This window comes from Tamandua tetradactyla, chromosome 23 (genome assembly GCF_023851605.1).
Source record: "Tamandua tetradactyla isolate mTamTet1 chromosome 23, mTamTet1.pri, whole genome shotgun sequence".
NCBI classification, from domain to species: Eukaryota; Metazoa; Chordata; class Mammalia; order Pilosa; family Myrmecophagidae; genus Tamandua; species Tamandua tetradactyla.
In genome coordinates this window covers 25725927-25746188 of record NC_135349.1, presented here as the reverse complement: position 1 = coordinate 25746188, position 20262 = coordinate 25725927, and the positions used below count along the sequence as shown (strand labels likewise).

Sequence of the window (20262 nt, the reverse complement as noted above, 5' to 3'; positions counted from 1 at the left end):
AGGGGAGGCGGGAAGGGTCTGTCTCCAAGGAGGCTCAAGAAGGAGCAGGAGCGCCCTTCTAGAAAGCTCTGAGGGTGTCTTCTCCCTTCCCAAAGTCCCGCAGACTTCCCACGCGAGGTGGGCATATGTGTTCAGCTGCCAAATTCCCCTCGGAGGCCAATGCAACAAGTCCCATCTTCCTCCACACGTTGTTAAATCAGATCTGAACATTAAGTATTCAAGAAAGCCCCGATCTGCAAATATTTACCTTTCATTCAGCAGCTTCACCCTCCCCTCGGGAGCCTTGATTAAGACGCCCTCCTTGGGGACGACAGGCAGGGCCACACTGGGAGGGTTTAATTCTGGATGTTTCTCAGAGTTGGCAAAGGTGGAGCTTCTCGGAGTCGGGGTCTGGGGGTCTTGGGGTGGGGGGTTAGCCTCCCCTGCTGATGGGAATGGCGGGGATGGGCAGGGGTGGAGGCGGTGCTCCTGCCCCCTGTTGAATCATCCCAGGCCCTCCATTCCCAGCCTCTCGCTCACCTCCCCCGCCTCCTCGAACTGTCAGCGGTGCTGCGGTGGGTCTCACCTCGCTCACCCTTGGGTGTGCAGGCCTTACCTCTGTGCAGGCAGGAATGAAATCCTGCCCTGCCACTTACCCCGCTGTGGGGCCTGGGGCAAGTCACTTCCCCTCTCTGAGCTTCAAATTTCACATCTATAAAATGGGGGTGGCCATGATCCACGCACAGAACTGCTGGCTTAGGTAGCTGAGCAATACCTTAAAGCATTCAGGGTGCCTGGCCCGGCATAAGCACAACATAAGTGTTTGCTGTGGCTGGTAACAGGAGTACCCACAGTGTTTCTAAAAATCCCATCTCCACCTGCAGCTGATCACTGCCACGCTCATACGTCCTTCTGGATCTGCCAGGAGGGACAGGAACTCACACCCATACAGCACACTCCACGGGCTGGGCTATCTCAGCACCTTACATGGGTTATCCCATTTAAGCCTTCCCAAGGCCCTGGGAGCTCTGGATTTTCCCATCATGGGTTAGAAGAAACCAGTTCAGAGAGTCTCAGCAGCTTGCCCCAAAACACACAGCAGTGGAACTGAAATCCTCTCTCAGATCTGGCAGCCTCCGAAACCCCCGCTCTTTCTCTGCACCTTCCCATCCCCCAAGGAGTCAGAAATGCGGGCAGAGGGGGGCATGGGTCTCCCTGCATTGTACCACCAGCTGCAATTTCAAGGGCGCTGGCCGCTGAGGATCTCAGCCTTGCTGCACAAGCCACTCTGTGGACCACGGAAGATTTGTCCATGTGCTCTGGGCTCTGTGTAGGGAAGGCACACCACACACACACATGCACGCGCGCGCATACACACACACACACACACACACACACACACACACACACAGTAGAACAGCCCAGTTAAGCTGAAGTGCTTGCCTCAGAGGGGAAGGGAAATCAAATTTGATGAACCCCTGCATAATATGCTCAAGTAACGAACATATAAAGCAACCTTATGCACGTCTGCTAGAAAGCATTCATCTTCTCCCACACTATCAGGGGACCATTAGAACTGGGGCACAACACCTGGCAGCTTCCCGCTTTTGGGGTACGGAGAGGTTCTGTCTTCTCCCACGGATGCCCAAGGAGGTAGAGCTCCCCCAGCCAAGGCCCCAACTGACTCCTGTGTTAACAGAGTGGTTGGATATGCCAGGCTGTTGATGTCCCTGCAATGAGCGCTTAGTGGGCACCCATTATGGGCCTGCGCTTTGATGGCCATTGCGCCTCCAGGGTGAGCATTCTCTGCCCACGCCTCGGGCGAGGCGAGCCTGGATGCCAGGCAACCTTCCTCCCTGCCAAGGCCGAGTGACAGGGGCAAGAGGACTGACTCATGCCAGGCAGTCGCAGTCTCAATCTCTGGGACTTTGAAACGGGAGTGTTTGGAGGGTGAATCTGTCAGGTGGGGTGGGGAGGGGGAAACTGCAGCCAAAAGGCCATCAGGGAATCAGAGCTGAGGGCTCCAAAGAGAAGAATTCAGTCAATCGCTGAAAAAACATTTAATGAGCACCTAGTATGTGGCTGGCACAGTTCTGGGTACAGGAGGCAGCGGGGAACAAAGCAGCCAAGGCCTTCCTTCATGGGACTAAACTGTCAAGCCAAAAAGCACATAAGATAATGTCAGGTTGAGTCAGATGGTATGGAAAAAATAGCAATGGGGTAAAAAGTGACTAGAGCAGTGTGTGTGTGTGTGTGTGTGTGTGTGTATGCATGTGCAAATTCAGACCAAGTGATTAAGGAAGGCCTCACTGAGCCAGTGACATCTGAGCTGAAACCTGAGAAAAAGCCAGCCGCATGAAGATCTGAAGGAAGAGCACTGGGGAGGGTGGGTCACAGCCTGTGCAAAGGCCCCAAGGTGGGATCGGGGTTGGTGTGTTCAAGGAACTGCAAGCAGGTTCACGTGGCAGGGGAGAGGGGATGGGGTCAGAGGGAGGACACTGTGTGGCCCCCACTGCAGCCCACCATGCGGCTCCTGCTTTGAAACCCCTCCACATGCACCTCAGGGAGCCCAACTCCTTGACCGCCACTGAAAGGCCTTATTGCATGTCCGCCTGAGGTTCCCCAAAAGCAAACTTTGTGACAAGGATTTGAGAGGTGGTCCCAGGAGATATAGGTAGGAAAGAGGGGATGCAAGACCAGCAAGGAGTTAATAAAGGGTGTGTTAAAAAGCTGGTTCCTGCTGAGGGCAACTGGGGCTCAGTCCCGTTGGGGACCTTTAGCGGGTAGTGCAGAGCATGCCCCACAGTTGTCTCACCTAAGGGGTGGGAGGGCTGGTGTCTTTACCCACCAATCCCCACCAGCTAGCAGCTGAGTGCTGAGCAGCTACAGGCAGGCACGGCAGCATCTGAGCGGACTCAGGCCTGCATTTGACTTCGGTTCTTCCTCTTCCATCTGGTTGACCTGATCCTTGTGGGCACAGCCAGCTCTGACTTTCTTTAGTCCCAGAAAGAGCCATGCAAACCTGGATCCTAACTCTAGATTACTGTGCAACCTTAAACAAGTGTCTTAGCTTCTCTGAGCCTCTCCTCATTTGTAAAATGAGGCTAATAATGCAAAGTGCATTGGGAGTTTTTGAGTATGAAATTAAATGCATGGAGCTCAGGGCCTGATACACAATTAGTGCTCAGTAAATGGCAGTTAAAATGGTTGACTCTGGCCAAGGGCTGCTATTCTATCTCTCGTCTCTCAAGAAAGGATGGGAAGCATGGGAGCCCCAGGCCAAGTATACAATTCTTGGGCTCTCCTGGGTTTTAGGGGCCCAGGCAGGACAAGCTGGAACATGGTAGGGATGCACGTCAAGCAGCCCTGTGCCTATTTCTGCTGCCACGAACTGAGACAGGCCCGGGAGACAGATGGAGCTCAGAGAGCAGCGTGTGCTGCTATTACATGGCATCTGCCATGCACATGGACACATCTGCTCTGGGATGTGGGATGTACAAAAGAAGGACTGAGGAGTGAGTGGCCAGGCCCAACTGCTGTCCCTTACAGCCCAGAAGAGCTAGAGTAGCTAATGGGGTGCAGACTGGAGCCAGATGGGGTAGTGGTTGGTTCTTAAGAGCAGCTTTGGATGGATCCAGGAGGAGAAGAGTAGAGCGTGGGGCAGATATGGCAAAAACCATGGAATTCTGCCTGGAGAGAAGTCTCAGAAGTATGGGGTTTCAGGCTACTGTGCTATGAGTAGCTTATTCAGTAGGTTTCTTGCAGGAAGCCCTGCATAAGGGTATCTATATAGCTTCTGAAATCTTTCTGTCCTTCCATCCATCAATCCATCTTCCTGTCTGCCCTTCCACTCATCCATCATCCATCCATTAACTTACCTATCTATCCATCAATCTGTCCATCCATCCATCCATCCATTCATCCATCCATCTATCCATTCACCCATCTATTCATCTATTAATCTATTCTACACCCACCTACCCATCCAGCCATCAACTTCCATCCACCCATCTACCTACCCACTCATCCATCCACCATTTATTGTCACCTCCTCTCTTCCCAGCCAGGCCCTCAGGACTCAGGTGATGAGATGTGGTCCCTGCCCTTGAGGATCCCCCTTCCTCTAGCAGCCAATACCAATACCAATGTTGCGTCCTTTTTTCCTTCAATGCCACGACAGAGCCCAAGAAGAAAACCTCGGTTCATTCACTTTATGCCTCTATCATGGTCCGAAGAATCATGGCACCAAATGGCAAACACACCCTTGGCTCCCTTCTGAGGTTCTCAGGCCTCTAATCACCTGAGCTCCAGGTAACCCCGTATCACATAACACATTAAAATGTCCCATATTCGCACATAGTAGGGTCCAAACCCTCCTCACCCAGCCTTCCTCTTCCACCCCCCAGGCCCCAGAACGCCTCCATCAGACCCCCTCATTACAGGTTTTGGCTGAGGCCCGATGGCCACAGAGGCCCGGCCTTGGGTTCAGATTCCCAGAGTCAGCCAGAGGTGACCTTGTCTGCACTGACCTCTCCCGAAAGTACTTGATGGCCTCGGGGTCTATGAAGGTCGGCTCCTCCCGGTAGCCCTGCTCAAAGACCTTGCGCTTATGCCGGAATTCAATGACTGTCTTGGTGTAGGAGTTGAGCGTGGTGACAGAGGCTGCCATGCAGCAGGTAAAGGAACCCCACGCCAGGCTGCCAAGAGAACAGGAGAGAGATGTAAGGAGGGAGGGTAGGAGGTGACAAGAAATTCCCCCATCTGCAAACATTCATTCATCCCCGCATGACTGCCTCCTCTGGGCCAGACATCGAGCAGGTACCACAGTGGAGAAGAATAAGGCTTGGTCCTGCCCACTCACAATCTATACATTGTGATGCAAATATGACAGAGTTCATTATTAGGAAGCAACAAAAGAGCCAGTCATTCCATCCAAGAGGGCTGGCATCAGGGAAGTTCACACAGAATGCAAATACGTTACACTGGGTCTTGCAGGATGAGTAAGAGTTTTCCCGTGGAAAGAACATTCCAGTAAGAGGGACTGGAATATGCAAAGGAATGGAGGCACGAAACAGTAGGGGGCATTCCACAAACTAAAAGGTTTGGAAAGCCAAACTGAAGGACGCATGAGATGGAGTTGATGGTGGGGAAGTAAGTGGGGGGCAGTCACCCTAAAAACAGTTTTTTCATGGGGGCTAAATTACCTTTGTGGATGTGTGACCTTAGGCAAGATGCTTAACCTCTCTGCTTCATTTTCCTCATTTGTAAAACTGGACATAATAATAGTACCTACCTCATAGGTAAGGATTAAAGGAGATGACCCACTAATATCATCTCAGAACAGTACCAGGCACATAGTAGGCACTCAAGAAATGTTTACAATTATTATTATCATCACTATTATTATTGTGTTACTATTTCATATTACTTATATAATTAACTGTATAATATATAGCATATTATTTTATTAGTAATATTACATCATATTACTATTATTAATATTTTTTACTATCCACTTCTATACGACTCGGTTTCCAAGCTCTCCCTTTGGGAGGGTAAGTTGTCATGACCTATTCACCTTTCTACTACACACTTTTTCTGTCCATAGTTGGGGACTCAGGGCTCCCTCACCTGCTGTGTATGCTGAGCTTAGCCCCAAGTTGGAAACCTGCCCTAACCCCATCTGGGAAGAAGGAAAGGTGGGTATAGAGCTGGGAGATTCTTAAACCTTCTCTGACCCTTTGCTTGTTCTAGAAATTGCCTCCTGCCTGATTCCTCTGACCAAGACAGTACACCAACTTTTAGTACCAGGAGTGGGATACCTCCCTTGCTCCAGTTATATCGGATTGGTACCTGGGTCCCTGTTTCCCAGCCGCTGCCTTAATATCTGGTTTCCTCCAAATCAAGGGCTCAGCCTTGTTGTTACCCAGAATTATCTCAGAGCCTCAGGCCTCCCTGCTGGAGACCACCCACCTGGTCTCTGAAAACCAATAACCCTGCATCCCCAGGTCAGGTGCAACCCACCTCCCTCACCCCCTGTGCTTCCCTTTGTCAGCCTCAGAGCACCCCAGAAGGAAAACTGGAAAATCTGAGGATTCAGTCTTTCTCAAAGAAAGTTCAAGTAATCACCTATTTCTTTTATAGCAAACCCATTAATGCAGGCATTCCAGTGGTTCTTTCATGATAAGGAGCCAATTTAGGTCTTACAGAAGCCATGAGTGTCCTCATAGACAGCTTTGAGCATCTCACTGTGGCTTCAGTTTGCATGCTGAACATCTTTTGCTGTTGATGTTGAACAACTCATTTGCTTGTTTGCCGTCTGCATATCCTCCTTGATGAAATGTCAGCTCATGGTTTTTTGCCCATTTTCTAATTGGCTTGTTTTGTTTTATAACCATTGAGTTTTAAGCATGCTTTATTTATCCTAGGCAGTAGTCCTCTGTCAGATATGTGGTTTGCAAATATTTCTCTCCATCTGTAGCTTTACTTTTACCCACTCAACAGTCTTTTGCAGAGATAAAGTTTTAAACTTTGATGAAGCATAGTTTAACCTTTTTTTTTTCTTTTTACATATTGCAGTTTTGTTATCAGGTCTAAGAACTCTTTGCCTGGCCTAGATTCCAAAGATTTTTCTGCTATGTTTTTTTCTAAAAAGTTCTATGTTTTACATTTAAGTCCATGACCCATTTTGAGTTTATTTTTTTATAAGATGTGAGGTTGAGGTTGAGATTTATTTTTTCTGCCTATCAATGTCCAATTGCTCCCTAGTTGTTTGTTGAAAAGGCTACCTTCCTCCACCAAATTGATTTTCACTTTGTAAAAAATCAATTAGACATATTTGTGTATGTCAATTTCTGGGTTCTCTATTCTGTTACATTGATCTATGTATCTGTCCCTCCACCAATAGACACACAGTCTTGATTACTGTAACTATATAGTACATCTTGATATCATGGAGACTAATTCCCACCTCCCCATTTTACTTTTCTTTTTCAAAGTCATTTTAAAGTTGTCCTAGCTCCTTTGACTTCCCATATAAATTTTAGAACAATCTTGTTTATATCTATAAGAAACCTTGCTGGGTTTCAATAGAAATTACATTAAATCTTTACATCAATTTTTAGAGAATTGACATATTTGTTACATTAGTTGTCTAATCTATTAACATGGTATGTCTCTCCAGTTATTCAGTTAGTTGATTTCTTTCAGCAACAATTTGTTGTATTCACCATATAAGTCCCGTATAGGTTTTGTTAGTATTATACCTAAGTATTTCAATGGGGGAAGGGGGTGATTTTAACATGGTGTTTTAGTTTTAATTTGTTGTCCATTTTATTCATTGCTGATATGTAGAAATGCAATTGATTTTTAACTTTTTACCTTGTATCCTATGACTGCTAAATTCACTTATTAGTTCTAAGCATTTTTTTGTAGATTTCTTGGTATTTTCTATGTAGACAACCATGTCATCTGCAGATAGGAATGGTTTTATTTCTTCCTTTCCAATCTGTATGCCTTTTCTTTCTATCTGTCTAGTTTATTTATTCCTTTGCCTTACTGCAGTGTCTAGAATGTTTGGCACTGTGGCACTATGTTGAAAAATAACAGTGAGAGGGGATATACTTGCCTTGTTCCAGCTCTTAGGGAGAAAGCGTTAAGTCTTTCATCATTAAGTAGAGTGTTAGCTGTAGTTACTTTGTATATACTGTGTATCCAGTTGAGGAAATTCCCCTCTGTTCCTAATTTTCTGAGAGGTTTTTTTGTGTCATGAATGTGTTGACCTTTGTCAAGTACCTTTTCTGCATCAATTGATATAATCATGTGAATTTTCTTCTTTAACCTGTTAATGTGGTGAATCACACTGGTTAATTTTCAAATATTGAACCAGCCTTGCATTCCTAGAATAAGCCCCACTTGTAATGGTATAAAATTATGTTTGTATGTGCTTGAATGACATCTGCTCTTATTTTGTTAAGGATTTTTATGTTTATATTCACTTTATATTAGTCTGTTGTTTTCTTTCTTGTACTGCCTTTATTGTGTTTCTTCCTCTTCAGTTGTCTCACAGAAATTGCATAAAACTGGTTTTAATTCTTCATTTGGTAGGATTCTGCAGTAAAACTATCTAGGTCTGGAGATTTCTTTTGTGAAAGTTCTTAAATTACAAATTCAATATCCACGATAGTTATAGGGCTATTCGAATGACCTATTTCATATTACATGAGTTGTGGTAATTTGTGCTTTTCAAGGACTTAGCTCATTTCATCTAAGTTGTCAGATTTATGTGTGTAGAATTGTTTGTAGTATTTCCTTATCATCTTTTTAATGCCTGCAGAATCTATAATGGTATACCCTGTGTTTTGCATGTTATATGAAAGTCCTTTGGGTGATGAGGCACAAACAAAGGTAGTCAGCCTGCCAAGAATGCATGAAAGGACAGCTTTGCCAGATCAAAGACCCTGGAAGTGGGGAGAGAAGAAGGAGGGTGACAGAGGGGTTTACTTTACCTAGGCTAGTGGTAGGGTCCATGGAGGGGGGAGGGAAGAGGCACTCATGAGTCCCAGGATATTGCCTTTATTGCGACCCACAGAGGAGGGATAAGATTTTCCCACAAATACTGGGAACTGGACATTTCAAACTATACAGCATAAAAAGCAGAAGTGGCAGCGACCATTTGGAGAATCTGAGGGCAGCTTCTATCTTCCAAGTCATATAGAAGTACTTGCCCTGCTAGTAAATCAAGCAGTGAAAAAGGGCAGAAGCAACAGTGTCCATTTGGAGAATTTAGGGGCAGCTCTTACCATCCAACTCATGTAGACATGCAGGCCTTGCTAATTTTGATTATGCTCAAGGCAGGACTAATTGGGATGTTTGCACAAAATGGAAATTTATGACTAAGCCAGGCAGGATGATGAGACACCAAATATAACTTCTTTTGTGTCATTTCATCCTCTTTCATTCCTGATATTGCCAACTTCTGTCCCCCCCCCCATCAGTCCTGCTAAAGGTTTGTCAATTTTATTGATCTTTACAAAGAACTAGCTTTAATTACTTTGATTTTCATTTTTATTGTTTTTCTGTTTTATTTTACTGATTTCTGCTCTTATCTTTCTTCTGCTTGCTTTTGATTGACTTTGCTCTTCTTTTTCTAGATTCTCGAGGTTGGAGCTGAGATTATTAATTTGAGACTTTTCCTCTTTTCTAATTTAAACATTTAGCTCTGTAAATTTCACTTTCAGGACTGCTTTAAGCTGCATTCCACAGTTTCAGTATGTTGTTTTTTCACTTTTACTCAGTTCAATGTATCTTTTTCTTTTCCTTGAGACTTCTTCTTTGACCTATGGATTATTTAGAAATGTGTTGTTTAGCTTCTAAGTGTTTATAGATTTTAATGTCATATTTCTGACATTGTTGTCTAGTTTCATTCCACTATTGCTATAAATACAATTTTTTATGATTTAAACTTTTTCCCATTTGTCAAAGTTGGTTTTATGGTGCAGGATATGGTCTACCTTGGTATATGTTCTGTGGGTGCTTCAAAATAATGTGTACTCTGCTGTGGTTGGGTGGAATGTTCTATAAATGGAAATTACATCCAGTTGCTTGCTAGTGTTTTGGGGTTCTCTTATATCATTGCTGAATTTTCTGTCTAGTTGTTCCATCAATTGTTGAGAGAAGAATGCTGAAGTCTCTAACTATAAATGTCCTTTTGTCTATTTCTTCTTCCAGCTATATCAGTTTTTTGCTTCACATATTTTTCAGCAGTGTTGTTTGGACCACATGCATTTAAGATCTCTATACCTTTTTGGTGGATTAACCCTTTTATCATTATGCAATGATAATGTTTCTAGTAATTTTCTTTGCTCTGAAGTCTACTTTATCTGATATAGCCATCCCTCATTTCTTTTGATTAATGTTTTCTTAATGTATATTTTCATCCTTTTATTTTAACCTACCTATAACATTTTTGAAATGAGTTACTTGTAGACAGCATATAGTTGGTTCATTTTTTCAATCCATTCTGCCCATCTCTGTCTTTTAATATTGTATTTAGACCATTTACATTTAATGTAAATTTTTATATACTGTAGCTTAAACCTGCTATTTTATTTTTTGCTTTGTTTTTGTTCTGTCTCTTTTTCATATCTGCTTTCTTTTCCTATCAGCCTATAGTGTTTTAGTTTCCTAGCTACTCAAACAAATCTTGTGCAATGGATTGGTTTAAACAATGGGAATTTATTGGCTCATGGTTTTGAGGTTAGGAGAAGCCCAAAATCAGGACATCATCAAAGCAATGCTTTCTTCCAAAAGATTGTGGCATTCTGGAGCTGACTGACAGCTATCCTTGGTTCTTGGCTTTTTTATCTCATGGCAATGAAAATGGCAGCCTCTGTGGCTTCTCTGGGTTCTGTTGACATCCAGCTTCTTCCTGTGGCTTTTTCTCTGTGTCAGAATTTCATTCTGCTTATAAAGGACTAAGTAATAGATTAAGACCCATCCTGACCCACTTGGGCCACATCTTAACTAAAGCAACCTCATCGAAATGTCCTATTTACAATGGGTTCACACCCACAGGATTAGATTATGATTAAGAACATTTTTTTTTTAGAGTACATTGCTCCAAGCCACCATATGTGGGTTACTTGAACATTTTTTAGAATCTCATTTTGATTTATCTCTAGTGTTTTTGAGTGTATATTTTTGCTTTGTTTTCTTAATGGTTGCTGTAGGTATTACATTATATATACATAATTTATCATAGTCTGTTGGTGTCAGCATTTTACCAGTTTGAATGAAGTATAGAAACCATTGCTCTTTTTAAGTCCCTCTGGCTTCCTTCATTTCTAATATAGTTGTCTTAAATATTTCCTCTACATACATTTAGAACCACATCAGACTGTTACAATTTTTGCTCCAACAAATGTAATTGTTAAAACTCCACAGAAAAAGGAAAATATTTTATTTACCCATATTTTTACTTTTTCCATTGTTCTTTCTTCCTTCCTAGTGTCCCAAGATTCCTTTTATTATTACTTTTCTGTTTAGATAATTTCCTTTAACCATTCTTGGAGGGTAGGCTTGTTGCCAACACATTCCCTTAGTTCTCCTTCATCTGAGAATGCCTTAATCACCCCCCCATTCCTGTAGAATATTTTTGCTGTATACAGAAATCTGAATTGACAGTTCTTTTTTTTAGCATTTGAAAACTGTTGTGCTACTCCTTTCTAGCCCCCATGGTTTCTGATGAGAAATCTGCTTACTCTTGTAGGTAAGGTATCATTTCTATGCCACTTTTTCAAGGTTTTTCCTTTATCTTTACTTTTCAGAAGTTTGACTATGAGCATCCTGCATGGATTTCTCCTGTTAGGCGTTCACAGAGCTTCTTATATCTTTGGGTTCATGTCTTTTTCTACATTTAGGAAGTTTCAGCCATTATTTCTCTGAATATTTTTTCAGTCTGCTCTCTTTCTTCTCTCCTTCCAGGAAACCAATGATATGAACGTTAAATCTTTCATTATAGTTTCAGAGGTCCTCACGGTTCTGTTCATTTTTTCAAATTATTGTTCTCTCCATTGTTCAGATTAGAAATTTCTGTTCTCTATCTTCAAGTTTACTGATTCTTCCTTCCATCTCCTCTATTCTGATTTTGAGCCTATCCATGAGCTTTTTAATTGTTATGATACTTTCAGTTCTAAATTTTCCATTTGGTTCTTCTTTATATCTTCCATTTTTACTGAAACTTACCATCTCTTTATTGAGACTTTCTTTTTTCAAGGGTTTCATAAGTGCACACTGAAGCATTTTATGATGGCTTTTTGAGTCTTTGTCAGGTAATTCTAACATCTGCTTGATCTCAGTATTGGTGCCTACTGACTGTCTTTTTTTTTAATTCAAGTTGAGATCTTCCTAGTTCTTAGAATGAAGAGTGATTTTCAACCAAAAAAAACTTAATATTGGTGTATGTCTCAGGCAGTGGTTATTGTGAGACCTGAATCTTGTTGAAACCTTCTGTTTTACCTGACTTCCTTCAACACCATTTTAGCAGAACGAGGAATGCTGCTGGTTACTGCCAGGTTGGGGAAGAAGGCCATTTTCCGACTCAGCCTCCTTTGACGTCGGAGGTGGACAGTGTTCCTCATTGCGGTGGGCGGGACGGGAGCTCTGGCTCCTCACCTGGCCTCCACTGACAGCACCTGACCTGGAGGGGCACGAGGGCCTCACTACTGCTCCCCAGATGGACTTGCCTGACACCACAGGAGTGAGCAGTGGACTCATTATTGCTGAGAGGTGGTGAGTATCTGCCATTTCACTGGGTCTCCTCTGACACCACCCAGCAGGGAGGGAGAGAGGCATCCTGCTAGTCCAGGCTCCCCCACGGTCTCCACTGACACTTGACTTGTCACTGCCCACTGGGATGAAAGCCCCGGGTCCCTGCCTGGCCTTTGCGGACACCATCCCAGCAGGGATGCCAAGGCACCTTGTTACAATGTGGCAAGGGGGTAAATCTAGGCTCCCCACTCCTACTTTGATGGCATGGATTGGGGCAGAGCCATAGTTTGGTTTTTCTTTGTTTTTTTTCTGTGTCATTTGGCTAGAATAGAAAACTTTTGTTCCAAGTTTTCTGTCATTGTGGGCTGCCTCATTCCTAGTCCTTTGACTAGAGAAAGCGGGTTTTCCTTGGGACATTTTTTGTCTGTGCTCTTCGGCATTTCCAGGTTGCCTGCTTCTTCAGCTCCAAGTCAGAAGTATATGAGGCAAAAAGCAAATCCAGGGGACGTGCCATGATGGTGCTTCTCAGACCCAAGGTCCCTAGCAGGTTTGTTGTCTTCTCTCCACCTTTCTTGTGTGTGTTAGTATATAGCGTCCAGGGATTTTAGTTGTATTTAGCAAGAGGAACAGGAAACAGTACACCTCTCCCATTATCCCAGAAATGGAAATCCATATTATTTGGTCTTTGGTTTCCTCCCCACCCACACCAGAATGTTGGCCTTGTGAGGACAGGAGCTTGTTTTGTTGCTTATTGCTGGATCCTCAGGCACTTAGAACTATATTTGGCATGTAGTAGGTGCTCAATAAGTATGTGATAAATGAGTGACTGAATAAAATAGATTTTAAAAAGTAAAAACAGATGTAAAAACACTGTCCCTGTTTTAGTGTGGACAAGAGGCTCACAGCTGCATCGTGAGCCCTTATCTTCCCTATGTGCCCCACACTCATGCCCCGTGGCCCCCACGCAAGGTACAGTTTGAAAACCTCGGGGCTGGAACACTCGCTGATATGTGCAGCTCAAATTTCTGAGCTGGTGCAGTGAGATACGTGGGTGGAGGGCCTGGGTTTCAGAGCCGAAAGCAGGGTGGACCCTGGGGGAGGAAGCAGGAAGGTGAAGGCATGTGGCTCTGCCCCTGTGAGGCCCAGGAGTGGGTCAGTGGGATGCAGGGGAAGCAGATTCAGACACAGGAATGCCACCTTGGAATCCACTCCAGAACCTGCTCTGCAGGGAGACTGTGACCTTCTGATGGTCAGGCCAGAGGGGCACAGAGTCACTGTGCTGGGCCAAGAGAGGCACAAGCACCCAGCCAGAGCCACCCCCAGCACCCAAGGGCTGATAGGACTAGGAGCTGGATAACTGCAGGCTCTGGGGAACCAGCTTGCTCCATCCATGTCCAGAAGGGCAGCCTTGGGCAACCACATCTCTTTGTCCCTACCTGTGTCTTAGAGAAAAGGAGGCCAGAGCCACCTGCCTCAGGAGAGACGAGTGAGGAAGAGTACTTCCTGCTGAATACGCAGCCTGCCGGTGGGGAAACCAGCTCTCTCCAGCGGCTTTTGGGGCTAAGCATCTTCTAGGATCACAGTAGCAGACACACACATGCACACACAGACACACAGACACACAGACACACACACACACACACACACACACACACAAGAGGCCTGCTGAAACCCCAAGCTCTGCATAGAAAAGCAGGAGTAGTCTGGAGTCTGAGGAGGAGGCTGGCCTGCTGTTTCCACAGGGTCATTGAGACTGGAGAGGAGGGGAAGGGGAACAGAGGAGGGCAGTGGTGAGGCCACAGCAGTCCACACAGATGGGGACTTGGAGGGAAACAGAGGACAGGTGCCACCAGGACAGGGGGGAGAACATTCCTGGGACTTGGTCAAGCTTACTACTCACTTGCTGTGTGGCCTAGGCCAAAATGCTCAACCTCTCTGGGCCTTCCAACTCTTACAATCTACAATTTCAAGGGCCAAGCAGATAACTAAGTGAGTAAATTGGGGTTAAGTGTAATAGAGAGTGGTGGGGAGTGGGGTGAGGTGGAGAGCATACACCTCATCTAAAGGGGTGGCCACTACCCAGCTCTGGCAGTGTGCTACTGTGTGGCAATACAGTTAGGCATTGACAGATCCTCCAACATTCAAAAGAAGCCAAACCCTTTGTGAATCTGTTTCCTAGTCCCTGAAATGGGGATGGTAACTCCTCACTCAGGAGGTCACGGGCAGGGCCAAGGCTCACAGCTTGGAAAACGCCTCACACAGCACCCAACACAAAGTAGGGGTAGTAGGTTGAATAGCATCCCCCGAAATTCATGTCCACCCAGAACGTAAGAATGTGACCTCTTTCAGAAATAGAGATTATTACGTTAAGATGAGTGTGCCCTAAATCCAATGACCGGTGTCCTTAGAGGAAGAGGCGTGGACACACAGCGATGCCTGCAGTCAAGACCAGCACGGGAAGGCAGAGGCAAAAATTGGAGCAATGCTGCCCCAAGCCCAGAACCACTTGGGACCAACAGAAGCACGAAGGGGCAAAGAAGGCTTCTCTCCTGGACCTTTCAAAGGAAAGCTCTGCTGATGCTTTAATTCAGGTTTCTAGCCTCTAGCACTGTGAGAGAATAAATCCCTCTTGTTTTAAGCCACTGGCTTTGTAATCAGTTGTCATGGCAGCTGTGGGAAACTCACACAGTAGATGTAGCTTGAGCTTAGTCTTTTCCCAACACCACTGCCTCTTACAACAGGCAGCTGCCCAGGCACCTGCCAAGTCTCACCTTGGCATTGTCACAAGGGAGACCTGAGACAAGGAGACGAGAGAAGGAGCTGCCCGGGCAGGAGAGCTGGAGTGCCACGGGCTCAGGCTGGGATGGGGTCACAAAACTGGTTGGGAGAAGGTTGGATCCTGAAGAAATCCCAGTGTGAGTGGGACATCCAGGGGAGTTGAGGACAGGGAAGAGCAAAAGCCAAGGGCTGCTTGCTAACCCTCGGATGTCCTCCTGGATGTGTGGCTCATGTACTCTCAACAACTGAGAGTGGCATTTCCAAAGGCCCAATGCCATCGTCATCATTTACAATCACTGCCATTTAATGAGCTCTCACTGTACGCCAAGGATTTTAAGACCTCTGTCCTATGTAACGCTTGCAGCAATCCCATTCTAAACACACGTTATTATCCCTATTCTAGAGACGGGGCAGCTGAGACTCGCAGAGGCTTGGTGGCTTGCCTTTCACAGCTAACGGGTGTTGAGCACGTGGTCTGTGCCAAGCGCCTCACATGTTATTTCATTCACTCCTTTTGGTGGCTCACTTCTCTATTTGGGTCCCCAGTAGGCCATTCTGCCAAGGCATCATGCCTTCGTGTAGCCCCCTTCCCTTGGTCTGGCCTTGTTGGTTACTCCTGACGAACAGAAGGCAGCACAAGTGGGGCTGTGTGGCCTCTGAGGAGAGGTCATAAGGAAAAACCCTGCAACTTCCACCCAGGTCTCTTGGATGGCTTGCTCTCAGGCACTCCTCCTGGGAATCTGGCCTCCATGCTGTGAGGAGCCCCAGCTACATAAAGAAGCCACACAGAAGTCACGATCCCGGAGACAGCCCCAACTGAGCTCACAGTGACAGCCCCCACCAACTCCCAGCACTGAGAGGTGCCATCTCATATGCCCAGCCCAGTCATTCTCCCAGATGAACCCCGGCCCATGGCTGCCCAGCTATGATGCCATGGAAAACTCCAAGCAAGGATCACCAAGCTAGGCCTGGCCTGCCCACTGAACCATAGGAGGTAATTAATGCATTTTTATTCTAAACCTCTGAATTTTGGAATGGTTTTCTGTCCAGCAATAGGGAATCCAAGAACACTTGGATTATCCCATTTTACAGATGAGCATGCTGAGGCTCAGAGAGGGTGAGCGACATGGCCAAGGTCCACAACTGCTGAGAGTCAGAGTTTGGACCTGAAGCCAAATCTGTCAGACTCCAGAGACCGCACCCCACACCACTCCACACTGCCCACAGCCACCCAGCAGTGAGTGTCAGCAGGATTTGAACCCGGTCTGTCTCCCCTTAACCATGGGGCCTTCCACTTCCTGCTAGGTCTCCCAGGGCTCAGAAACTGCCGTGGTTCCATGCCCCCCAAAACCTTCCTCACGCTGAGCTCCTGCAGCTTCTATCTCCTCCCTGCTGGTGGGAAGACAGGCTGGCCCCATCTTCCCTGAGAGTTGAGACCCTCCTCCAGTGCCTGGCATGGGGGGTAGGGAAGGCTCTGAGACCAGTTTTTTGACAAATGGCCTCACACATATTAAAAAAGAGGGATGATACTGTGCAGCTCTGGCAAGGCCCCAAAGGCAAGGGATGAAAAATGGGACTGATCCATCTTGCAGGCCTTGGTGACAGGGAGCGATGGATCAGCCCCAATAGGGCTGCACACTGGGCCCCAGCCTTAAATAAGTCAAATGGGAACTCGGTACCTCTCGGAAGGAAACCCAAGGGAGCAGAGGAGCAGGGCAGGAAGGAGCCGACACCAGCAGGCTTGCCTTTAAGCGCTGTGTGCCAGAGTGGAGAGCCAGGGGCCTCTGGAAAAAGCAGCCCTGGGACGGGGGGGAGGTTGGGGGTTCAGAATCCTGCCACTTATGGCTGTGGGACTCTGGGCAAGTGACCCTAACTTTCTGGGCCTCAGTTTCTGCATATGCAAAACGGGGTTCTAGCATGTGCTAAATGTAATATCAGTAAGAGCAATGCAAGGAGAGCTGCCGTTTACTGAGCATAGGTGACGTGCCCCACCCTGGGCGAAGCCATCCCTAAACCATCTTTATTACAGCATCACTTGAGACAGGTAGGATGTAGGGGTCGAGTGCATGAGGCTCCAAAGCCAAGCCGCCTGGGTTGGAAGCCTAGCTCTCCCACTCACGGGTGGATTCCCTTGAGCAGGTGACTTAAATTCCTTGTGCCTCGATTCCTCCCTCCATAAAATGGGGATAATGAAAGTACCTACCTTATGATGCTATTGTGATTAATAGCACATTGGTGTTCAATAGTAAGAGATTATTAACACACAGTAGACACCAAAATGGTAGTGTCTTTCTTTGTCCCCTTTTCTAGCCCAAGGTGACTCCCCTCCAAGGTCAAGATCTCAGGAAAGAACTGCTGGGGGACAGGGGTTAGGGAATGGGGTGTGTGTGTGGAAAGGAAGTGTCGGGGAATTGGGGGGTCGGAGCCTTAGCTGGTTTCCCTGGGCTCTTTCTACTTAAAAGGACTGGGGATGGTCCAATCCGGATAAGGTCCCTCTAAAGGGCAGGCATTTGGCTTTAAGGAGGCAGAACCAAGTGGGGATGGGGAAAGGGGGGCTGGAGTTTCACTGGTCTGCTGTGGGGTCTTCCACAATCATAGTCCTTCCAGCTCCATTCTGGCCACCCCTCCCCAAAGGTGCTCTCCCTCCCCTCTCCCTCCCCTCCAAGTCTTTGCACTCCCCATGCCTAGGCTTGTTGCGCTATTATTTCATTTCCATCCTCCCCCAGTTTGCATTTCCCCTGAGGACCCTCTCGCTAGAGGGTAGGTTAGTGGCCTTTTCTCTGTGCTCCCACAGCTGTGGGACCCCACCCACCCGTCAGAGCCCGGTTCAGAGTAATAAAGCTCATTACTGGTCTCAATCCCCCATTATCACAGGCTCCCTGGGGACAGGGCTCACCAGGAAGGGTGGCTGTCCTGGAGTACGTGCTCAGTAAATCTGTGTTGAAAGAACGAAAGGCTAAATGGTCCCCGGCCAGCAGGACCAGGATCTGGATACCCTGTAATGGACACCAGTGATTGCCTTTCCAGTAGGCATTCCTTCTGCTGGTAACAGCCCACCCTTTCCCCACAGTGAAGCGCCCCTACTTCTCTCTCCTGGTCCAAAGTGGGGGGCCCTGACCCCACCCCAGGGCCCCAAAGGCAGTGCATGTGACTCAGGCCAGACCCGTTAGAGCATTCCAGTCCCCCCCCCCCAAGTCTAAGTCGTTGGTTCGGGGATGGTTACATCACCAAAGCTAAGTCAATGAAAGCCATAGCCAGGATTCTAGTTGGAAATGTTGGAAAAAGGAGGCCCAATCTCTCTACTGGGATTTATTCACTCTTTTTTTTTTTTTTTGCACGGGCAGGCTCCAGGAATCGAACCCGGGTCTCCAGCTCGGCAGTGAGAATTCTTGCCACTGAGCCATCATTGCACTGCCCGGGATTGATTCACTTTTAAGATATAAGCCTAGAGCTGTGCATGCTGACCATCTTTACCACGACTTGGGGAGAAACAGCCTATTTCCAAGGAAAACAGAGACAAGAAAGAGGAAGAAAATGACTGAGTTCCTGAGAACAATATCTAACCACCTGGATCCAGCTGTGCCTGAAGCAGGATCGCCCAGCATCCATTCCACTCTCCCATCACTTCAGACTTTTTTACTTGTCCCTAGGACCAGATGTGGGCCTGGTTGACCTGAGCCAATAAGCTCATGACATGTCCCAAGCCACAGTGAGTGATTCAGGAAAGGGGAAATGACCTAAGTTGGTCCAGTCAGAAGGAAGCTGGGGACTTTTGTTAGCAGTTTCTACCCGTACATGTGAAGGAGGAAGTACCACCCTCAGGAGTTGCTGGCAGCTTTCTCACCACCACAGGGGAAGCCAGTCCAGAAACAAGGTCAACGTATGGTGGGGGCCAATGCTTGAAAGAATCCAGAGGAAGAGAACTCAGTCCTGATGACATCAGACCTCCTTATCAAACATATCCTGACGTCCATGCTGCAGCTGCACTTTTCATTTACATGAACCAGTGTGTTTTCTGATTATTTAGACTGATGGAGGTGGATTTTTCTGTCGTAACCAAAGCAACTTGGCTGATACAACCAGACTTTTCAGTTACATGCACTCATCTGTGCATCCTGTTTAATTCAGTCAGCTGAGATTCTGGAAGTCAAAATCAAAAGAGTCTGCCTTTCCTTTCCACACCATGACTTGTTTCCTCTACTGAGGGCACCTCACTGCAGTCCTGCCACCCCATTCTACCGCCGAGAACCCTCCGCAGCCTGCCTGACTTCAGGCACCCCCAGCTCCCGTCTCCACCTTCCAGAGCAGGCCTCTAAAGCAGAGGTTGGCAAACTTTTTCCATTAAGGGTCAGACAGTAAATATTGTAGACATTGTGGGCCGTACAGTTTCAGTTGCAATTGCTTTCCTCTGCCATGAGACAGTACGAAAGGAATGAGTGTGGTTGTGTTCCAATAAAACTTTATTTATGGATCTTGAAATGTGCATAGCAAATAATTCTCACATGCCACAAAATCTCCTTTTATTTTCAATCATTTAAAAATGTAAAAACCAAGACACAACCTGAGTTTTAGGTTTTAGGGGCCCATCTTTCTTGTTGGCAGTTATGTTTTTCAAGAGGGATGATGTGAACTCCTCAGTTAGACCCTGTCCTATATGGGGCAAGATTTGGAGGCAACGTTTCTTGTTCAGCAACTCCCTTGTCTCCAATCAGTCCTGGTCAGAGGATCAGAGAGAGAGCCCCTGAGCGCACACCGTACATTCTAGGCCATGACAACTTTAAGAAGGAAAAAGGACAGAATGGTGCTACTTTCCTTGGAAGAAGGATGGGCCTGGCAGGGACATAAACCTTCATGGAGATATCTCTGGTATAAAAGCCCAGCTAGGAAATTGTACACATCTGATTACACAGTATCTAGGGATTGAGTGTCATCATCATCAACAAAAATAATCCCAGTTACTAGGTGGAACCCAAGGAAACAATTATCTCTCTGTTTATACTTCAAACAATCAAGCTAACTCTGAATTAACAGACTGAAAAGAAATAAAAATGTAAAAGCCATTCTCAGCTCAAGAGCTGTACAAAGGCATGGCAGTGGGTGGATTTGGCGCCCAGGCCATGGTTTGCCCACCCCTGCTCTCGGGTCTCAAAGTGCCTTGGGACTCTCGGCTGTCCCCACCCCAAAGTCTGTTCGGGGCCCCTCCTTTAGCCCCCCACCCAAGTTGAGCTGCTCAGG

General features: G+C 46.5%; 1 protein-coding gene and 1 long non-coding RNA gene across 11 annotated transcripts in view; one reads left to right on the top strand and one right to left on the bottom strand.

The window, feature by feature from the left end:
- The window catches only part of GSG1L (GSG1 like), a 278696-nt gene that overhangs the window by 25825 nt on the left and 232609 nt on the right, over positions 1–20262 (bottom strand). For all 5 annotated transcript variants that reach the window (XR_013167990.1, XM_077141447.1, XM_077141449.1 and 2 more), the window contains exon 5: positions 4509–4676. Coding sequence is in view for 4 of the 5 variants with exons in the window: in XM_077141447.1 (XP_076997562.1) it covers positions 4509–4676 (168 nt within the window). In the remaining variant the exon portion in view is untranslated. The remainder of the gene's footprint in view (positions 1–4508; positions 4677–20262) is intronic.
- On the top strand, positions 4897–14887 carry LOC143666568 (uncharacterized). Of its 6 annotated transcripts, none has more exons than XR_013167679.1 (6): positions 4897–5079; positions 5588–5678; positions 12026–12270; positions 12696–12796; positions 13697–13774; positions 14599–14887. It is a non-coding gene; the product is annotated as an uncharacterized LOC143666568 (long non-coding RNA). The 6 variants fall into 6 exon arrangements; XR_013167681.1 differs by having other exon boundaries at positions 12023–12270; positions 14658–14887; XR_013167677.1 differs by having other exon boundaries at positions 12023–12270.